This window comes from Oncorhynchus keta, chromosome 21 (assembly GCF_023373465.1).
Source record: "Oncorhynchus keta strain PuntledgeMale-10-30-2019 chromosome 21, Oket_V2, whole genome shotgun sequence".
NCBI lineage: Eukaryota > Metazoa > Chordata > Actinopteri > Salmoniformes > Salmonidae > Oncorhynchus > Oncorhynchus keta.
In genome coordinates, this window is record NC_068441.1 from 16,149,404 (window position 1) to 16,172,708 (window position 23,305).

General features: G+C 41.6%; 1 protein-coding gene across 2 annotated transcripts; it reads left to right on the top strand.

Annotated features, from left to right (window-relative positions):
* The first annotated feature begins 3,202 nt into the window (after positions 1–3,202).
* On the top strand, positions 3,203–22,088 carry LOC118400172 (protein FAM107B-like). Of its 2 annotated transcripts, XM_035796740.2 has the most exons (5): positions 3,203–3,429; positions 5,168–5,287; positions 14,426–14,654; positions 20,250–20,412; positions 20,517–22,088. In XM_035796740.2, the coding sequence occupies exons 1-5, from the start codon at positions 3,348–3,350 to the stop codon at positions 20,628–20,630; spliced, it is 708 nt and encodes a 235-aa protein (XP_035652633.1). In that variant the 5' UTR covers positions 3,203–3,347; the 3' UTR covers positions 20,631–22,088. The 2 variants fall into 2 exon arrangements, with proteins under 2 accessions (XP_035652633.1, XP_035652634.1); XM_035796741.2 differs by lacking the exon at positions 5,168–5,287 and having other exon boundaries at positions 3,207–3,429.
* The last annotated feature ends 1,217 nt before the right edge of the window (positions 22,089–23,305 follow it).

Below are 23,305 nucleotides of genomic sequence, written 5' to 3' on the forward strand. Positions count from 1 at the left end.
GGCTAATTTGTAATTACTTCGCTACTATGGCCTATCTATTGCCTTACCTCCTTACGCCATTTGCACACACCGTATATAGATTTGTATATAGATTTTTCTATTGTGTTATTGACTGTACTTTTGTTTATCCCATGTATAACTCTGTTTTGTTGTTTTTTGTTGCACTGCTTTGCTTTATCTGGCCAGGTCGCAGTTGTAAATTAGAACTTGTTCTCAACTGGCCTACCTGGTTAAATAAAGGTGATTTTATTTTTTTATTTTTTTAAGTAGGGGCTATGTCCAGTGCTTACAAAAGGGATTTGGCCCAGGAATCCTCTACTGTAACTGGGATTTCTGGAAAACATGGTAATTTTGGGAAAGGTACCAGAATTTTGCAACCCTAGTACTGAGACAGACCTGTTATAGGACAGGTTGAGCCTGCTTGGATTTGATTGTCCACTTATAGAGGCAAGGCATGAACCTCGATACACTCCTGGGGCAGGAAAATTAAGAGGATAAAGTTATGGACACTCATAAGCACTGGAGATCAATACAGAGCTTACTGTTCATTATTCAGACAGTATGAGTTGACTCATCATTGACAGAGGGGCTTATACAGTGTGTGGCTGTAACTATAGAGGGATTTTATTCTACACTAAGCTCATCTAAAACTCGACTCTATTGTTATTGGCACAGGCTTTTCTTCTTATACCTTCTCAGAGAGCCCCCTGGTAATTGTAATACTGCTTAGAGCAACTCTGTTGTACTTCAAAGCAATGAGAGAAAGCATTAATATAAAGAGCAATGTATTGCAAAAAAAAGTGAATATTTTTTATTATAACTATTCAATTTTACAAAAATGTATTCCATTTACCATGAAAAAAATCTTTAGACATTATCATGACTGAAGCCTCTACTTTGATCACGTCACAACAAAAATGTGTATCATAGTACTTGATACAATCAACAGATATTATGTATTTTCCATGTGAGAACATGTATTATTTATAATTTGTCATATTCACAGAACATTTTAGAGTTGGGAGTACATGAGGAACACCCTGTCCCAAAACAGTGACAAAGGCAGATTTAGTAGAAACCTCAAAACCTTCATCCCCCAACTCTCCATTTCCATGCAAGACACAGAATTCACCCCATACCCCACCAGTGGATTAACAGAAATATACCCACCCCAGTAATGCCAGGATGTGGGTTGGTGGGGGGACTCAAGACAGTAAGGGCCTTGTCACCACACCAAGCCTGAGAAGGCCTCACCTAGCAACCGTAGACGGCAACACAATAACCTTTCACACAGCCGACAGGACGTCCAAAAGGCCCTTTTGAACGGAGCTCAGCTCACCCCTGTGAAGAGGCTGTGCTGCAATGCTTCATTATGAACAACCAGGCCTCTGGAGCCCTGCCAGAGGGAGGGAGGGAGGGAGGGAGGGAGGGAGGGAGGGAGGGAGGGAGGGAGGGAGGGAGGGAGGGAGGGAGGGAGGGAGGGAGGGAGGGAGGGAGGGAGGGAGGGAGGGAGGGAGGGAGGGAGGGAGGGAGGGAGGGAGGGAGGGGGAAAGATGAAGCAATTACAGAATGGAGTAGAGGTATGGGGAAGAACAGGGATAAAAGGTGAGGAGGATGAAGGAGAAAGATGAAGAGAGGAATGGATAGGAGTAAAATGAGTAAGAGGAGTAGAAGTGAGAGGGACGGAGGAGGATGGGAGGGGAGAGAGGGACAAGACACCAATGGAGGAGTGTTTCAGTTCTGTTGTCACTGTGCCAGTGGCCTTCAACTGTTTATAGTCCCCAGACCGGTAATGTCCATTTAAAATCAATGAGGAGAGACACTAATGACGTCACAAACATGGTGGGCGGATATGATCAAAATGTATCGATGTATCGTCTGAACTGATCTCTGCCCCCTCCCCCCTCTCTCTGCAGAAGGCGTACAACATCAACCAACAGCAGCAGCGTGTGAAAACCGGAAAGCACCAGAATGGCACAGGTACGTCTGGCCTTCTAAGTGTGATGAAACAACAACAGACCTGGGAAGAAAAGCCAAGCACCTCTGAGTTACCATCCTGTGTTATCAGCCTTTCCATGTACATAGGTAGAGTAATGGACCTGGCCCACCACTCACCTGTCTTCCACACACTTGGCACATTTGACTGTTTTACTGGTCTGGTTACAGTGTTTGTGTTATGCATGAAAACATGTTTTTAAAGGGTCCAAATTATCCAGCAAGAACCATAAGGGTCTTACAAGAGTCTTACAATTCAGGAACTGTGCTAACATGATAAACTCTGATTGCGTCGATTTTGTGAAATAAAATGGACTATGTGGTACTCGACAGACTTAAGAGTCCAACTTTAAGTCAACATGTCTTGAAGAGTTTTCTTCAGAGTGCTAAAGAGATATTTTTTAAAAATCCCAATCCCATGTCTCACTTTGTTGAAAAACTAAGGATATGTTTAATGAAAAGCAATATTTATAACTGTAATAAATAAGTCAGTGAACAACTTGTCACCCAGTTATCTTTTCCATAGTGGTAAGTAACCCTCTCTTTGTCAGGAGAAAAATATCACAGTGATACTGATAACCCTATGGGTGATGGCAGGCTAGCTCATCATCTCTATGTAGCCTAGCTAATGCTGTATACATTATACATCCCCTTAAAGCAGAGGCATTGGAAATTTGTGTGGAGATGAACAGCCCAGTGTGCTCTTCCACAGTACAGCCAGCCTGTCTACTGTACTACACTCTGCTGAGTATGAAAGCACCCAGATGATTTATGGTTAATATGAGCATTGGGCCAGAGAGCTTAAACTCTCTGCTAATCCTACGAGCTATAGACCATTGAGGATCAGAGAGAGGGGGAGAGATGGAGAGAGACAGTGGGGGGGATAAGGAACTAGAGAGAGGGGGTAGTGAAAGAGAAAGAGAGAAAATAGTGAGAAATAATTTAAAAGAGAGAGAGTAGGGGAGAGGGAAATGGATCATGAGTGGATAGAGGAAAAGTGAGAGAAGATTAAAAAATGTGTAAGAGAGAGCATGAGAAAGGGAGCGTGAGAGGGGGAGAGAGAATATCTAACAGCATGTTAGAGAGGGAAGGGAGAGGCAAAAGAGAGAGTAATAATATTAGAGGGAGAGCGAGAGAGCACAGAGTGGAGGGAAGGAGAGCGGGAGGGGCGGGACAGTGGAATGCCCAGGGTCATGTGACTGTTTACTCTAGCCTGGGCACAGAAGTTTAAAGGAGTGCTGCACCAGCCCTGCCTCTGACGGGCTTCTACACAGAGACATTTAGGTTTCAGAGACAGGACACACTGAGACACCCGGATAGAGAGAGAGAGAGAGACAGACACAGAGAGAGGCATGGCACAGAGAGTCACCCACAGCCACAGCCTGTTACCTCCTGGCCAGTCTGGGAGGCCCAGGGACGTGATGGTCAAGTCAGGTAAGACCCATGCAGAGCCAGACTCCACTCTGTCACTATGGCAGAACAGCAGGGCTGACACAGAGGAATCAGCAAAAGACAGATTTTGCAGGACAGTGTTTTATATGTTATAGACTTTATTTAGGGAAAAGGGGCATTGTGCAAGTACAGAGAAGGTAGTGAGATCTGTACAGCATGTTGATAATACAACATGGTTTCGCAAGGACAGTGGGATGTATTATTGAGGTTAGCTGGTGGGAACTTTGTAGATACTGTATAGATGTTGTTGTCGGTTTCTATTTATGAGGGAGAACGTGTTTCAGACAAATCTAAGAGGGTTCATTGGCAGTGCCTGGAACAGACAAACAGAGCGAAATATACTCGAAGTTGTGACGCAAAAAGCATTAGATCAGTTTCACAGAAAATCAGTTGTGGACAGTTAGCTTATATCTATGACTGATGCAATGGCACAGCAGCACAGATTGTCATGTTAACCGACAGCATAGCAATTGTAATCACCTAATTTGATTATTCTCTAATCCGTAATCCTTGAATAAAGTGTTTTTTTTAATGTAAAAAATCTACTTTATTTAACCAGGTAGGCCAGTTTAGAACAAGATTAAGCAAACCAGTGCGACAAAAACAACAGCACAAAGTTACACATAAACAAACGTACAGTCAATAAATCTATGTACAGTGTGTGCAAATGTAGACGATTAGGGAGGTAAGGCAATAAAAGGTCATTGCGGCTAAATAATTACAATTTAGCATTAACACTGGAGTGATAGATGTGCAGATGATGATGTGCAAGTAGAGATACTGGGGTGCAACAGAGAAAAAAATAAATGACAATATGGGGATGCGGTAGTTGGGTGGGCTATTTACAGATGGGCTGCGTAAAGGTGCAATGATCGGTAAGCTGCTCTGACAGCTGATGCTTAGTTAGTGAGGGAGATATAAGTCTCTAGCTTCAGTGATTTTTGCAATTCGTTCCAGTCATTGGCAGCAGAGAACTGGAAGGAAAGGTGGCCAAATGAGGAATTGGCTTTGGGGATGATGTTTATTTCAGATAGATTAATTTAGATAATGTCCAAGCAGAATTTTCATGTGTGTACCCTTGAGAGTCTTGGGACATTAACATGTGCTCTGTGCAGAAAAGCCTCACGTCCTCTGTCTGTCAATTGGACAGTGCTGGCCTCCTAAGTGCACTTTAAACTGATCAATGGTTGTTCTGTTGTCATATGTTGCTCAAACTGTATGAGACTTCCACCTTTCGCAAGCTATTTTTCTGTGATTTCACTTGCAGTATCTGGATGTATTGTTTATTTAAGTAGAATAACACTGGGTTCACCTCTGTGTTGTAATGGCAGAGTTGTGATCAAGTCAAATAAACTGTATTGCCTGGCGGGCATGTTATCAGAGGGTGTGTGACCGACTGCCCTGCATGAGTATGGCAACAGTAACATACTCTACTTAAACATACACACCATGTACCTTATTCAAGCAGAATGTGTCTACCGTTTTATCTGTATCACTAATTTATCTAGTGACCCTGAGTGAATAATTTGCTTAATTCAACTCTACAGTCACAATTCTAAGTAGCGTACTATATGATTCTGATGGCCTGTCTGGTTAGGCATAACATCCGTCATCCTTGGCTGCTGCTGATACGAGGTTAGACCCCTGCCTTTTTTAATGATAATGACTTCATGGAGCCTCAGTCTGAATTTCATGGTGTGTCGTCAATCTGTATTCACAGTGTATTCTGGGAAAACAACTCTCCCACCCTGCCCCGTGGGAGCCTGCGTTGCCACGACGACAACCAGTGTTCTGTTTGTATACAATCTGAGAACTCTTTCGTCTGATTTTTCCTCCCAAGGTGCGTAGCGTCAGAACTAATAAATTCCCTACCCAAGCCATTTGCATGCACTTCCTAGAATACCAGGGAAGTAAATCTCACTGAAAAACATTAGAATGTGCCTTGGTTGAAAGTCATAAGGAAATAATTGATTGACAGGCCAACATATTTCACCTTTATTTCCTAAAGATGTGTATAATCAAACAATGTGTAGCCTGCTTTCACTACAATAACCACTTACTCAGGATAACATAACTTAGTGGCAAAAAAAGCATTTAAAAGTACAAACAGCGACTCAAACTACATTGCCATAAAATGGTTTGCTGTAGAATGTGGGAGGATGGGGACTGAAAGGGCTCATGTTTCTCTAGCCACTGTAGCCTGAGCCTGCTCTCCTGCCACAGACACCAAGAGGAAAGTAGTATTTCCCATGCTCTTCGAGGGTTTTCAGAGAACCTTCTAAACGCATTGTCCCAATGCAACTGGATGATGGACTCAGGGCACAGAGGTACAATTAACTTACCCAGGGTGCATTGAGATGACATCTAGCTTGGTCTAAATGTCAAATCAATACAACCACAGTCAGGATTATATGATTGAAGGACTATTGAATTCACCCACGTGTCCGTCTCCCACGTGACACTCTGCATCTCGCTCTTGATCTTTTGGGAGTCGTGTCTATTTCACACACACACACACACACACACACACACACACACACACACACACACACACACACACACACACACACACACACACACACACACACACACACACACACACACACACACACGCACACGCACACGCACACGCACACGCACACGCACAATACATACACAGTACACCCATAGAGAGCACATTCCTCTCACTGTATGAGTGGTTGTGTAGAGATGTGTAGAGATCCAGCAGAGAATTGGAGTACAGTAAGCTTCTTTATAAATCGCTACTGCTTTAGAAACAGCCAGAGGTGGGACCAAGTCATTATTACTCGAGTCACAAGGTCTGAGTCTAAAGTTGAGTCCCAGGTGGTGAAGGTAGGAAACAACACCTTCACTTTGCTGAATCTCAACACAGGAGCCCCACAAGGGTGTGTGCCCTGCCCCCTCCTGTACTCCCTGTTCACCCATGACTGCGTGGCCATGCATGCCTCCAACTCAATCATCAAGTTTGCAGACAACACATTGTCGGTGATCAGGCCTACCACTGTTGTATCATTGGCAAACTTAATGATGGTGTCGGAGTTGTGTTTGGCCATGCAGTCATGGGTGAACAGGGAGTACACGAGGTGACTGATCACACACACCTGAGGGGCCCCCATGTTGAGGATCAGCATGGCAGATGTATTGTTACCTACCCTTACCACCTGGCAGTGGCCCGTCAGGAAGTCCAGGATCCAGTTGCAGAGGGAGGTGTTTAGTCCCGGGGTCCTTAGCTTAGTTATGAGTTTTGAGGGAACAATGGTGTTGAACGCTGAGCTGTAGACAATGAAGAGCATTATCACATAGGTGTTCCTTTTGTCCAGGTGGGAAAGGTTCATGTGGAGTGCAATAGAGATTGCGTCATCTGTGGATCTGTTTGGGTTGTATGCAAATTGGAGTGGGTCTAGGGTTTGGGGATAATGGTGTTGATGCGAGCCATGACCAGCCTTTCAAAGCACTTCATGACTACATACGTTAGTGCTACGGGTCGATAGACATTTAGGCAGGCTACCTTGGTGTCCTTTGGCACAGGGACTATGGTGGTCTGCTTGAAACATGTTGGTATTAAAGACTCATTCGGGGACAGGTTGAAAATGTCAGTGAAGACACTTGCCAGTTGGTCAGCACATGCTCAGAGTACACGTCCTGGTAATCTACCTAGCAATGTGGCCTTGTGAATGTTGACCTGTTTAAAGGTCTTACTCACATTGGCTACAGAGAGCATAATCACACAGTCGTCTGGAACAGCTGGTGCTCTCATGCATGTTTCAGCGTTGCATGACTCGAAGCACGCATTAAAAGTCCTTTAGCTTGTCTGGTAGGCTCGTGCCACTAGGCAGCTCACTGTGCATCCCTTTGTAGTCTGTAAAAGTTTGCAAGCCCTGCCACATCCGATGAGCGTCGGAGCTGGTGTAGTAGGATTCAATCTTAGTCCTGCATTGACGTTTAGCCTGTTTGATGGTTCGTTGGAGGGATTCCTTATAAGAATCCAGGTTAGAGTCTCGCACCTTGAAAGCGGCAGCTCTACCCTTTAGCTCAGTGTGGATGTTGCTTGTTATCCATGGCTTCTGGTTGGGGTATGTACGTATGGTCACTGTGGGGACGGCGTCATCAATGCATTTATTGATGAAGCCTGTGACTGATGTGGTGTACTCCTAAATGTCATCGGAAAAATCTGTGCTTGCAAAACAGTCCTGTAGCTTAGCATCTGCGTCATCTGACCACTTACGTATTGAGCGAGACACTGGTACTTCCTGCTTTAGTGTTTGCTAGTAAGCAGGAATTAGGAGGATAGAGTGATGGTAAAAAATAATTGGCAAATGGAGGGCAAGGGAGAGCTTTGTACGTGTCTCTGTGTGTGGAGTTAAGGTGGACTAGAGTTTATTTTCCTCTGGTTGCACAAAAATATAGATGAAACAATCTTGGTAAATAGTATGGTCTACAGCTTATCATGAGATTCTCATGTGAGCAAAACCTCAAGACTTCATTAATATTTGATATTGTGCACAAGCTGTTATTGACAAATAGACACAGACGCCACCCTTCGTCTTACCGGAGGCAGCTGTTCTATCTTGCCAATGCATGGAAAATCCTACCACACTGTCATCGTTCACCGACGACTCTGTGAAAAATAAGATATTACAGTTTTTAATGTCCTGTTGGTAGGATAGTCTTGATCGGAGCTCATCCAGTTTATTATCCAATGATTGCACGTTGGCTAATAGGACTGATGGTAGAGGCGGGTAACACACTCGCCGTCGGATTCTTACAAGGCCTCCCGACCTACGACCCCTATATCTCTGTCTCTTCTTCATGGGGATTTGGGTCTTGTCCGTTGTCTGAAGTAAATCCTTTGCGTCTGACTCGTTAAAGAAATAATCTTCGTACCAGTATGAGGTGAGTATTTAGATATCCAGAATCTCTTTTTGGTCATACGAGACAGTGGCAGAAACATTATGTACAAAATGAGTTACGAATAACGCAAAGAGACACAAACAATAGCACAATTGGTTAGGTGTAACGTCGTTCTTCGTTTGTCGAAAGAGAGTCGGACCGAAATGCAGCGTGGTGGTTACTCATGATCTTTAATGAAGGATCGCGATACATGAAATAACTATTACAAAATACAAAACAACAAACGGAACGAGAAATCTAATTACAGCCTATCTGGTGAACACTACACAGAGACAGGAACAATCACCCACGAAATACACAGTGAAACCCAGGCTACCTAAATACGGTTCCCCATCAGAGACAACAAGAATCACCTGACTCTGATTGAGAACCGCCTCAGGCAGCCAAGCCTATACTAGACACACCCCTAATCAACCACAATCCCAATGTCTACAAAACCCCAATAAGACAATACAATAACCCCATGTCATACCCTGGCCTGAACAAATAATTAAAGAAAACACAAAATACTAAGACCAAGGCGTGACATTAGGAGCCCATAAAACGTCAGCCATCTCCTCTGGTGCCATTATATCAATTACAATCAATAAACTGGTTCTACAATGTAAAAGGTCATTTAAAGATCCTTTGTTACATTGGTACGTTCATCTTAATCAGACTTAATGAATATTAATGATACTTCATACGTTCATGGAACAATCATTTTCTCTTAGTCAACATTCTGACTGCAAAGCGTGGAGTGCAGGCCACGTAGCCTATTTCTATACTCACTGAGGTGCACGCGCTCCTATTACGCACAAACATGAATGACAAGCGACATAGGACACAGACACACGGAACTCCGACATTACCCGGAAAATATGAACAAAGGAAACCATACATTGAGTTAAATAAACATAACTTCTACATGAGTCTTGTGAACGTTCATGTGCACAATAAACGTTACGCCCACTCAGTGGGTAAGAAATGGTTGGCTAAATTCAAATGTATTGTTGGTCTATCAAACATGAAACATAAATGTCTACGTGTTGCACTGCAAGGTACAGGGATGGAATGTTGAAACGCTATAAATTATTGTAGTATTAGATGGAATATAGATTTATCACATAGGGCCGATGCAAACGTGTGAAAGCAAGAACACACATTTCAACAAGAGAAAAATAGCACTCCCCATTGGCGCGAGTTTGGAGTGCGCAAGTGAAGAGCCGTGCCTATGATGGGTCTTCTCCACAGTAATAATTCATTTTAAACAAATTCCAAATGCAAGCTTCATAAGTACAAAAAAAAATTATAATACCAGTAGGCCTATATTAGTAATTGTTGCCACATTGCTGATGAGGTTGCAAACTAAAAAGTTAATATTCTTGAATACCAAACCATTTTTGGAGCTGCAAATGTATTTATTACGGGACTAGCCAATCTGTTGCAGGTTTTTTTGCAAGGGCGATGCTGCGGCTTCAGTCTCTGGCTGCATGTGGAGTAATCCAACTAGACTCTGTGCCACAAAATGAGTGACAAAACATTACAAAACCTGGCCAGATAAGTTCAAGTCATCAGTCTCAAGTCAATGTCGAGTACTGAGTCTTGAGGCTCCGAGTCCAAGTAAAGTCTCATGTTATTTTATTTTCACCAAATTTGTGACTTGTGGACTAGTGTCCACAACTCTGGAAACCGTTCCCTCCATGTACCACCAAGGCTCATTATAGAAGGCATCTGTGATTACAGCGAGTTTGCATTGCTGGACCAGCACTCATAAAAAACAATGACTCTGGTTTTCTCTTTCTGTATGTCTATATTTTTATTAATTTCCATGTATACCTCCCTCCTTTCCTGTGTTGCTCACTTACTTTCTATGAATTTGTTTATCCCATCTCTCTCCCTACTGTACTTCCCTCTCACTCAGCTCTTTGTGTACTGCTCTCTTTCTTTTGATTACTATATCTCTCATATTCTCCTTCTCTCTATTGCTTTCTCTCTTTCTATTACTTTCTATCTTTCCCTCTCGGTGAATTGCATTTTGCATCTCATCTCTGTAGACTGACAGGCCCACACTGTTCAGTGACTAATAATGCCCTTATAATCCTCAGACAAACAGGACCGCCTAGGTCATATACTTCTGCTGTTGTTCTTTACAAGTTACTGCAGGTTACTGCACTGTACACATGTAACGGTTGTCTTCGTCGTCTGACGACGAGTATGAAATATCAGACCAACGTGCAGCGTGGTATCTGTTCATGATGTTTATTACTGAACACTGAAATACAAAATAACAACGTGAAAAAAACGAAACAGCTCTGTCAGGTGCAAAACACACTAAACAGAAAATAATCACCCACAAAACACAGGTGGGAAAAGGCTACCTAAGTATGATTCTCAATCAGAGACAACGAAATACACGTGTCTCTGATTGAGAACCATACTAGGCCAAACACGTATAAAATATAACATAGAAATATGAACATAGACAACCCAATCACCCAACATCAGTGACCGACCTCGCTAATGCTGTTGTGGCTGAATGGAAGCAACAATGTTCAAACATCTAGTGGAAAGCCTTCCCAGAAGAGTGGAGGCTGATATAGCAGCAAAGGGGGTCCAACTAAATATTAATGCCTATGATTTTGGAATGAGATGTTCGACAAGCAGGTGATCACATACTTTTGGTAATTGAGTGTATCTGTGTATGTTCTGATGGGACGATTTACATCCTAACAATGGAACCAACATTCTATGAATGATTCTATAACTTCCATTGAGAGCACTGGAGAGTGACTAAATCCCATGCACTTCCCATGCCACTTAGGTTTGAGTTTTAGTCACCCCACCTTTATGAAGTTATTAAAAATAAAATAAAAAGTCAAAGCTCGGTGAACCTGGCATTCCCTCTGGGGTTTGCTTGTGTGTACAGTCGTGACCAAAAGGTTTGAGAATGACACAAATATTAATTTCCACAAAGTTGGCTGTTTCAGTGTCTTTAGATATTTTTGTCAGATGTTACTATGGAATACTGAAGTATAATTACAAGCATTTCATAAGATTCAAAGGCTTTTATTGACAATTACATGAAGTTGATGCAAAGAGTCAATATTTGCAGTGTTGACCTTTTTTTTCAAGACCTCTGCAATCTGCCCTGGTTGACCACAAGTTCTCAATGGGATTAACTTTTTATGGCTGCAGGGGCAGTATTGAGTAGCTTGGATGAAAGGTGCCCATATCAAACGGCCTGCTCCTCAGTCATAGTTGCTAATATTTGCATATTATTAGTATTGGATAGAAAAGACTCTGAAGTTTCTAAAACTGTTTGAATTATGTCTGTGAGTATAACAGAACTCATATAGCAGGCAGGAGGTGGCAGATTTTCAACCAAGGTCTCATTGAAATTACAATGATCATTTCCTACGCCTTCCACTAGATGTCAGTAGTAAATAGAACTTTGTCTGATGACTCTAATGTGAAGGGGGGTCAATTGACACAGGAAATAGTCACCACAGCCATGAGTGGACCATGCTTTCACCAGGTGCGTTCACAGGGGAAGGACTTGCATTCAACCGCTCATCTGAAGTAATTCTAATTCTCCGGTTGGAACGTTATTCAAAATATATGTAAACAACATTCTGAAGATTGATTCAGTACATTGTTTGACATGTTTCTACTGACTGTTACGGAACTTTTGGACTTTTCGTCACGTTATAGTGGACGCGCTTTGTGACTTTGGAATTGTTTACCAAACGCGCTAACTAAAGTAGCTAATTGGACATAAATAACGGACATTTTCGAACAAATCAAGCATTTATTGTGGACCTGGGATTTTTAGGACTGCATTCTGATGAAGTTCATCAAACGTAAGGAAACATTTATCATGTATTTTCTGGTTTCTGTTGTCTCCAACATGGAGGCTAATTTGGCTACTGTTCTGAGCGCCGTCTCAGATTATTGCATGTGTTGCTTTTTCCGTAAACTTTTTTTGAAATCTGACACAGCGGTTGCATTAAGGAGAGGTATATCTATAATTCCATGTGTATAACTTGTTTTATCATCACCATTTATGATGAGTATTTCTGTTGAAACGATGTGGCTATGCAAAATCACTTGATGTTTTTGGAACTAGTGAATCTAACGCGCCAATGTAAACTCAGATGTTTTGATATAAATATGAACTTTATCAAACAACACATGCATGTATTGTGTAACATGACGTCCTATGAGTGTCACCTGATGAAGATAAATCAAGGTTTGTGATTAATTTGATCTTTATTTATGCTTTTTGTGAATGCTATATTTTGCTGGAAAATGGCTGTGCTTATTGTGGTTGGGTGGAAACCTAACATAATCATTTGTAGTGCTTTCGCTGAAAAGCCTATTTGAAATCGGACACCTGGGTTGGATTAACAACGAGAATAGCTTTAATTAAAATGATATAAGACACGTATGTTTTAGGAATTGTAATTACGAGATTTCTGTGGTTTGAATTTGTCGCCCTCTATTTTCACTGGTAGTTGTCATATCGATCCCGATATCGGGATTGCAGCCATAACAAGTTAAGGTCTGGGGGGTTTCCTGGCCATGGACCCAAAATAGCGATGTTTTGTTCCCCGAGTCATTTAGTTATCACTTTTGCCTTATGGCAAGGTGCTCCATCATGCTGGAAAAGGCATTGTTCATCACCAAACTATTGTGTTGGTACCATTCTTTATTCATGGCTGTGTTCTTAGGTAAAATTGTGAGTGAGCCCACTGCCTTGGCTGAGAAGCAACCCCAAACATGAATGGTTTCAGGATGCCTTACTGTTGGCATGACATAGGACTGATGGTAGCGCTCACCTTGTCTTCTCCGGACAAGCTTTTTCCTGATGCCCCAAACAATCGGAAAGGGGATTCATCAGAGAAAATGACTTTACCGCAGTCCTCAGCAGTCCAATCCCTGTACCTTTTGCAGAATATCAGTCTGTCCCTGATGTTTTTCCTGGAGAGAAGTGGCTTCTTTGCTGCCCTTCTTGACACCAGGCCATCCTCCAAAAGTCTATGCCTCACTGTGCGTGCAGATGCACTCACACCTGCCTGCTGCCATTCCTGAGCAAGCTCTGTACTGGTGGTGCCCCGATCCTGCAGCTGAATCAACTTTAGGAGACGGTCCTGGCGCTTGCTGGACTTTCTTGGGCTCCCTGAATCCTTCTTCACAACAATTGAACCGCTCTCCTTGAAGTTCTTGATGATCCGATAAATGGTTCATTTAGGTGCAATCTTACTGGCAGCAATATCCTTGTTTGTGAAGCCCTTTTTACGAAAAGCAATGATGATGGCACGTGTTTCCTTGCAGGCAACCATGGTTGACAGAGGAAGAACAATGATTCCAAGTACCGCCCTCCTTTTGAAGCTTCCAGTCTGTTATTCAAACTCAATCAACATGACAGACTGATCTCCAGCCTTGTCCTCGTCAACACTCACACCTGTGTTAACGAGAGAATCACTGACATGATGTCAGCGGGTCCTTTTGTGGCAGGGCTGAATTGCAGTGGAAATATTTTGGGGGGATTCAGTTAATTTGCAAGGCAAATAGGGACTTTGAAATTAATTGCAATTCATCTGATCACTCTTCATAACATTCTGGAGAATATGCAAATTGCCACCATACAAACTGAGGCAGCAGACTTTGTGAAAATTAATATTTGTGTCATTCCCAAAACTTTTGGCCGCGACTGTTTGTTTAACAGTTAGCGAAGAGGGTGTAAACTAGCATTTCAGCATCTCAACCCACAGCTCCAAAGAGCCCAAACAGAGCCAAGTGCCTTGCGGATCACCTGCCGTTGCTCAGCTGTTGCTAATGTGTGCCAATCAGCAGGAATATTTTCCCATCTCCTGTTTTGTGGATGCAGCGGCTATTGCCGCTTTATGGGTATGTGGAACCTATGGCCACCTTCCTGTTTCCCTCGCTCAAGCCTCAATTGCTAGTATGTGATTACCCTGTTTCCCTTCGCAATCACTAACGCTGGTATCTTTCTCTGTTCATTCATCCTGTCCCACCCTCTCTTCTACTCTCTGTCCTACAGCATCGGCCTATGCGAACCTGCAGTGGGAGCAGCAGCCCAGGCAGGATGGGAGCCACCCACCTCAGGACTACCCTCACAGGGACCAGCCCCCAGTGGCTGGCTACATCCCCCAGCCCAATTACATGGAGGGAGATCATGATCTCATCAAGCCCAAAAAGCTCCTTAATCCAGTGAAAGCCTCCAAAAGCCACCAGGACCTCCAACGAGAGCTGCTAATGAGCCAGAAAAGGTACAACTCCCACCCAACAGAGTCCCATACAAAATCTTGTATGAGACAGCTGATTGAGGTTATTATCCAGAAATCTAGCTATCAGTGTTTTCCAGCTCTTCTGTGTCTACATCTGTGTGTACACACAGGTCAACCTGACAAGGCATTCAGCATCCTTAGCCAAGCCCTCTGTAATGTTTTGCATCACTAATACTAATTTTAGATGAGATGGATTTTCCTACAGTAATGCCCCATTACAGATCCATATGATGACATTAAAGACACATACCCATATCAAGGCATTACAAAATTAAAGAGATCCAGGATTACTCATAATCACTATATGTACCTAAACATGTACGGATTTACATAAAAGGAGAAGTACATTCTAAAACATAGACATCATTAGTCACGAAAGGTCAGATTACAACTGATCGTAATATTACAATGGTGTAATCCCACTTCTCAATTATATAAACCAAAGGTACTTTATTGTAACAACATAACAAACAGAAAGGATTGGATTTAAAAAGGGTCATAATGATTGAAACAAAGTGTTACAGCATAGGCAACATTCCCATTTCCCCTCTCTCCCTCTCCTGACTAGAACCCGATAAACTGCCCCTCCAAAATGATTTCTGAAAGGGGTCTTGGAGATCCACTCACAACATATGCTGGTAACTATACTTAAAAGTCCCCCAAAACAATTGTTCCCAGGAGGCAGGATATTTTCAACATGCCAGGTTGGGTACACTCTTATAAAAAAAGGGTTCCAAAGGGGTTATTCAGAAAACCCTTTTTGTTTCAAGGTAGAACCCGTTTTGCTACCTATAACCAAAAAATGGTTCTTCAAAGGGTTCTCCTATGAGGACAGTTGAATAACCCTTTAAGGTTCTAGATAGTACCTTTTTTCTAAAAGAGTTTGGGGGAGATGGGTGTTAATCTCCCCCACCCACTATTTAAAGGGTCTCAAATAGGAATTCTAAATGACTACAGAGAATCAGCTGTGTTTGGATCTTGGGATGAAAAAAATGAAACGATTTTTGCTTGAAAAACAAAAAAAGCGACAACAGTTCTGTTTGTTCATCTTGAGATGCCGTAGCCAGTATACACTTCCTCAAAATAGTCAGAATTAATTAAAAAATAACTAAAGAAATCTGTCAATAATTTAGACGTTATTGCAGAGGAGATCATAGTTGCGCAATTTTACATTAAGATGTTTGTTGCAGTAATTCTCTAGTGAAATTTGCATAAAAGGAGTCGTCTATCATTGTATGACAACAAACACTTCATTGAAGAATCCCTAATGTTGACCAATGGCCGACGAAGGGGCAAGGACAATTTTTGTGTGCACGAACAGCCCAAAAAAACCTTGCTGAAGACCAAAACGGACAAAAACGTCTTAAAATGTTGTCATAATATGCACGAACTTGCCTTAAGGCATATAAAATAGCGACTAACCAAACAGAGCAGTGTTTTCTCTCCATTGAAACCTGTCGTCTGTCTCTCTCTTTCTCTCAACATTCAGATCTCTTTAATTAGCAGGCCAATTAGAAGCCAGTTATTGCTAGGTGACAACCCCTCAAGACACTGTCCCAATCACTGAGTTGTTTGGAACTGGGCAAATCCCCATGGCTCAAGCACTCCAACCATCCTTTAGGGGACAGTGGGAACTCAAGCCTTTAACTTCTTACGGCTGCAGGGGCATTATTGAGTAGCTTGTATGAAAGGTGTCCAGAGGTACCCAGAGTAAACGGCCTGCTCCTCAGTCCCAGTTACTAATATACGCATATTATTATTGGTAGTGGATAGAAAACACTCGGACGTTTCTAAAACTGTTTGAATATGTCTGTGAGTATAACAGAACTCATATTGCAGGCAAAACCCTGAGAAGAAATCCAAACAGGAAGTGGGAAATCTGAGGTCGGTCGATTTTCAACCCAGCCCCTGTTGAATACACAGTGGGATATTGGTTATGTTGCACTTCCTAAGGCTTCCACTAGATGTCAACCGTCTTTAGAAACTTGAATGAGGCTTCTACTGTGATGTGGAGTCGGATGGGAGCTGTTTGAGTCAGTGGTCTGGCAGAGAGCCAGGTCCTGGTCACGCGCATTTCACATGATAGCAGGTGATAGCGACCTGCATTCCATTGCATTTCTACAGACAATGGGATTCTCCAGTTGGAAAATTATTGAAGATTTATGATAACAATACCCTAAAGACTGATTCTATACTAAGTTTGACAAGTTTCTTCAACCTGTAATATAACTTTTGAAGCTTTCGTCCGACGTTCGGCTGGACCTGCACAACCTTTTGGATTTGTGTACTAAACACGCTAACAAAAGTAGCTACTTGGACATAAATTATGGGCATTATCGAACAAAACAAACATTTCATTTATTGTGGAACTAGGATTCCTGGGAGTGCATTCTGATGAAGACCATCAAACGTAAGGGAATATTTCTAATGTTATTTCTGATTTCTATTGACTCCAACATGGCGGAGCATTTTTTTTCTGAGCGCCGTCTCAGATTATTGCATGGTTTGCTTTTCCGTAAAGTTTCTTTGAAATCTGACACAGTGGTTGCATTGAGAGGTATATCTATATTTCCATGTCTAACAATTGTATTTATCGACATTTATAATGAGTATTTCTGTAAAATGATGTGGCTCTCTGCAATATCACCGGATGTTTTTGGAACTAGTGAACGTAATGCACCAATGTATACTGAGATTTGTTTTATATAAATATGAACTTAATCAAACAAAACATACATGTATTGTGTAACATGAAGTCCTATGAGTGTCATCTGATGAAGATCATCAAAGGTTATTGATTAATTTTATCTCTATTTGTGCTTTTTGTGACTCCTCTCTTTGGCTGGAAAAATGGCAGAATTTTTCTGTGAGTTGGTGGTGACCTAACATAATCGTTTGTGGTGCTTTCGCTGTAAAGACTTTTTGAAATCGGACACTGTGATTACCTTTAAAACGGTATAAGATACATGAATGTTTGAGGAATTTTAATTATGAAATTCCTGTTGTCCCAGGAAGATAGAATGCAGTACATAACAGTGACATACCTCCCCTATCTGCTCTTCTCTTTCTGTAATCAATCTCCAGTATGTTAATTAATTTTCATGGTGTATCTGAACTTGATTACACTGTAGGTAGTCTGTTAATCAATCAGGTGCTAAATAGGTTAGAATAACAACATCATCATACAGGAGAGCCAGACCAATCGTTTATAGCCCACTAGTCTAGTAATACATAATTCACTCTAAAGGAAATCTGTTAAAGAAAGGACATGCATGTCTCACCTGCATCCTCTATTCTAGTAATATGACCATTATTAAATATGTCCACCGTCCAGTGTTGATATGACAGAGAGAGGAAAAACCAGTACACTAAACATGGAGTGTTCTTAGAGTGAGAAATTGGAAGAATATAAAAACATAGAAATTAATTGATAAATGTAGCAGGAATTTCCGGTCTAACATACAGTATTCCATATATGTGCTTGGGGCTATGTAAGGTTATCTTTCACTGAGCCTGCTTTGGTGCTTCTGTCAATGTTCATCTAGAACAAACAGACACCACATCGAGGGACCCATTTGGCCGTGATCAGCAGATTATTATATTTCCCTTGAGATGCACACAAATGCATTAGCGTCTGCTTTTCTACAGGCAGACAGGCAGGCAGATACTCAGAGGTAAGCTGGCATGGCACCATACTTTCAATTAAGCATTTATCTGCAGGGCTTGGGTTGGCACTGCTACTGGTGCTAAGAGGGGTATGGCTGTGAGAGTCAAAGCCCAAAAGAGGCAATCTGTGTTGGGCACCATGACAGAGAGAGCCCTAACAACGCTGGGAGATAAGCCACACCACAGAGGTGGGGGTGCAGGAATTAGGTCATCAAACTGAACAGTCTCTCTTTCTAACTGATTGGTCTCCACTCTCTTTTCTCTGATTGCTTTTTCTCTCCTCCTCTCATTCGCTCTCTCGCTGTAGATAAGGCTTTTTATATCATTGAGTGGCATTGATGGCTGGGAGATCTGAGGGGGCGGATAGAAGAGAAAAGAGGGACTAAAAAGCATTGACAACAACACACAGAGAGAAAAAACATGTTTGGGTTCAAATGTCACTCCAGTTCACAATGCTGCGTAGCTAGGAAGGAAACAGGAGCCTATCTATGGATTTCTAAGCAGTGAGGAGGTATAGAGGAGTCAGTGGTCCCAGGGTCATGAGTATAGACAACAGAAACCAGAAAGTAATATAGTGGGCTCAGATATCAGCCCTTTTAATGTGCTATGCTTGTCCTATGGTTGGCCAGCGAACTATACCTTCCATAGATTTCTTGGGGAAAATAGATTGTAGTCAATTCATAGACAGGCTGCTGCTATACACAGCAGTCTAGTAGTGTGTGCATGAGAGTGTGTGTGTGTGTGTGTGCGTTTAGATACTACTGTACTGTTGGAGCTAGCATTTCGCTACGCGCGCAATAACATCTGCTAAATATGTGTATGTGACCAATAAAATGTGATTTGATTTTTATTTGTTTTGTGTGCAGAGAAGCGGGTGAATGCCGATGAACACAGAATCACTCTATTTTAATCACCTCCATGTTTGTTTGTGTACACCTCTCCGACTTATTCGATGAGCACAGACAAAATTAATGAAAACACTAATCACACCTCCCATAGCAGCCCTCCCTCTATCTGCCACGTAATACAAACCTGTGACTGCACCTCCCTAAGGAAGAAGAAGGCACTACATTGATTTAATTAGCCGTCTCACAGAGGAGAGCTGAGAGGAGGATTGCCAAGAGTCCCACTGTTTTGATTTACATTTGGTTGAGTTGTCAACTAACATGAGTTAAAAGTGAAACCAACCAAAATGTCACCATGTCATTGGATTTAGGTTCAAAGTTAAATCCACCTAAAAGTTGGATTTAGGTGGATTTTTGCAAATCCAATACGTTTTTCACATTGATTCAACGTAATCACGTATTTTGGGGTGAAATGACGTGGACACAACATGGATTCAACCAGTTTTTGCCCAGTGGAGAGTTCAATACCTATCTTATCCTGAGTGTAATAGCTTGTCACTCTGAAGTTAGCTGATGTGAGATATTGAGGGTAGAGATTGAATGTATTCTTTATCAGTTTTAGAGGCCACGTGCAGTGATTGAGTAAATTCAAAGCATATTAACAATTGAGAAGGATGGTTTTTTTGCCATCCTGATAGAATAAAGGTCCCACAAAGGCTTTTTCTATCTAATTTGAAAAGAGGCTGCCAATCTAAATGGATTAGCATCACCATAGAGATTCAGAGACACACACAAAAACACAGCTCGTGGATCACCAGTCCCTAGTCCCTAGGAAATTTTGATTTAGGCTACTTCTACGCAATTGTTGTTTCCTAAACTGCAACTTAATCCTTTCACGTTTGGTTGTATCAATGGGTGAGGACAGGATATCAGATGACAGAGCAAAATCAGAATTTAGCATTTGGCATGATAAGAGTGACCTCTGCTGGAGACAAGATGAAAACATTGAAGTTAAATTCAAATGCATATGACCTTAGTAAATACCTTCTGTCCCGCCGGCTCATAGGGGTGGCGTTGTTGGTGTGGAGTCTAAGCCGGAGCTGCAGCGAGTGTTAGAGGCCAGGAAGAGGGAAAAGGTGATAAAGCAGAGGAAGGAAGAAGATGAGGCCAGAAAGAAGATCTCTCCTCTGGAACAAGAGCTCCTCAAGAGGAAGGATAAGCTAGAAGTGGTAGGAATCATCAATCGGTCAATACAATTATATTGCTATAGAACATTTTACAAAGGCATCAGTCAAAAATTGATTGAATAAACTCCCTTGTGTTTCTGATACAGTTGGAGAAGGAGCAGGAAAAACAAGAGGAGACAGTGAAAGCCCCAGAGTTTGTCAAGGTCAAGGAGAACTTGAGACGTACGTCCTTTCACAGTAATGGAGAGAAAGAGGTGTAGAGACCAACCGGTCCAGGTATACAATTTAGTTGGAATCTGCTGGAGTTTGCACGCATGTGTGTGTTATACGTGTGAATGGACAAAGAACTGCTGTGATGTGCTCCTCTGACTGCACAACTCAGACAACAGCAAGGAACTTCTACCTGTTACAAGGACTGGTCGACAAGCCATGACACAATGCCTTCACTATCCTCCTCAGAGCAGAGACACAGAGAGAGACAGAGAAGGACGGTTGACTCTGCATTGGGCTACTGTTACAGTCAGTAACATAGGCCAAACTACAGCTGTGATATCTCAATCCAGAGTAACTGGCATGAGTGTGAGGGACAAAGAGGGGAGCAGCTATTCACTAGTGGACATAGTGTTCCGTATTGCAACGACTCTAGAAATAAAGCCAAAGTGGGTGTTCTTCTACAGTGTCACAGCAGTGGCTTCTTTTCATTTTAAGCTGTGTATATCCAAGAGTCATTCTCTAGGATACAGTATAAAAAGCACACTGTACCTGCACATACAATCAATAATAGTGTTAACAGGAAACAATCCTATTAACTTAATGGCACATTCAAAATCTTCTCATGCAATTTAAGGTCACGCATCTCAATGTGAATTCTCTCACAGAGAAAGTTCCTATCCCTAACAGTGCCTTCCTAGTTGCATGTCATCATAATCCAAAAGTTCAAAAAAAGAAAAGCTATCATTATAAAACTGTATACTATCAATCATTTAATGTCACCTGGGCATCATACTGTATGTAGGTGAATGTGAGTGTTGGTGTGATTTTGAAGAGACACGAGGCACAGATATTTATATTACCTCCAACCCCATCTCACCTTTTTTTCGGGAACATTTACATATTTTGGAAAGTGATATTTATGTTTTGTGCTAAAGGTGTGAGACAAGGTAGATATTCTCACATTTGTAATTCTATCACAGCTATTTTTAAATAGTATTATGTAGCGATACACAATTAAATGCAATCAGTTGAATAATTTTATTTAAAAACGGCACTTTAGAAAATTAAATGATGTATCTGAATATGTATTTTAGTGATCAAATATGTATTAGTCATTTTTTAAATAATGTCTTCTTAAAATCCAATGATTAAGTTTGAATTTGTTTTTAACCTGATTGCGTATATTTGTATTTTTGTGTTTTTTTACACCACATATTGTTCTCTGCCTTTACTGACTCCTGAACCACTTACAATGTTTAATGGTATAAAACTGTACATGATATAAACATGAAGACATTACTTCTCGTTTATTTTTCAGTCTCTTCATTGCATAAAAGTACGTCTCTATTAATGCATGATTATTTCAACAGCTTTAATAACAGCAATATGATTGTTATGAATAACAATAAAAGATCAAATTACTACATATCTGAGAAGGGAGGTACAAAGGGCTTAAGTAAGATTGCTTTTCTTTCTGAGAAAATAAATAAAGGACTAACAATGCATTGATAGTAGTACTGTGACCATTCATTTGGATGGAGAATGTCTAGACTCATTGGAAGTTTATTGAATGCTGTTGAAGAAGAGATTAATATCTGGTGAGCTACATTAGAGAGACAAACACACCACTGATCCAGCCTACTACCATCATGGCTGAAAGTTCTAGAAAACAAAGTTCCATCAGTAAGTTCGCAACAGTGTATCGAGTTTAGTGTCCTTATTGGGTCAATTTAGGCAAAGCCAGGAAGCTGTCTCTTGTGCCAAACAACCAGAACACAGGGCACTCACTACAGTGCCACTTCCCATGGAATGTTACAAACCAGAGAGTAAGATGCTGAGCAACAATTCATCAAGGCTGGAATTCTGGACCGGTGACACCTGAACAGGTAAACAAGCCAAAGCCTGGGAGAGAGTGAGTGGCAACTCTACTAAGCCTTCATTAAGAAAGGAAGATTGTGGCAGTACAGAGTACATTGTCACTGAAATTCTAAAGATGTGTCTGTCTGTGACATTTTTGTATCGGTTTGAGCCCTCAATGTAATATCCCAACTTTGACCAAACATGCAAATTCTCCAAGGTATCCAATGGAATGGTTTCATGAGAGTAGGATTTTTGCCCTGAGAGAATAGTGAAATGCACAAGAGAATGATTCAGAATCAGTCCCTGACCTAAGAATACTTGATGGCTATGAGTAATACAGACAGAATATCTCGTTTGAAAATTATTTTTATGGTGATTTTTTAAATTATGCTAATTATATTTCCGCGGGGGTGAGGACATCGACTCTAGGCGTTTTGCTAAGCATTGCGAGACACCATTAGACATAGTCCCCTGTGCCCTCACTAAATTCTTTGGCCCCATAATTATGGGGGTAGAGTAATGCGACACTGCATCACAAGAAGACTCTTTGTCCTCAAACCACTATCACCCTCCTGTGTGCTTAATCCTAAAGAATCTTCAGGATCCGATTTGTAGTGCTCCGCTACACAAGAGCCAAATTGTTTCAATGTTGCCTTGGTGAACCTGAACTGAAGGGTAGAGCGAATGGAACACCTATAATGAAAGTGCCCACATTCAGTCCTGACTCCTGAGTAAGAGCTGAGTAATAGAATTTGCTATTCTTAACAAAGTGACTAAATACAGCAGTGGAAGTATCCTATTTTAGATTATACTATAGAAACGGATAACTACCGATAAGTTCAGCCAGATAAGCAATTTCTAC

Coding starts and splice junctions, on each gene's coding strand:
- LOC118400172 (XM_035796740.2), top strand. CDS start 3,348: ATGGCACAGAGAGTCACCCACAGCCACAGCCTGTTACCTCCTGGCCAG. Junction 5,288..14,425: donor GTCTGATTTTTCCTCCCAAG/GTGCGTAGCGTC, acceptor TCTGTCCTACAG/CATCGGCCTATGCGAACCTG. Junction 20,413..20,516: donor GGAAGGATAAGCTAGAAGTG/GTAGGAATCATC, acceptor TTTCTGATACAG/TTGGAGAAGGAGCAGGAAAA.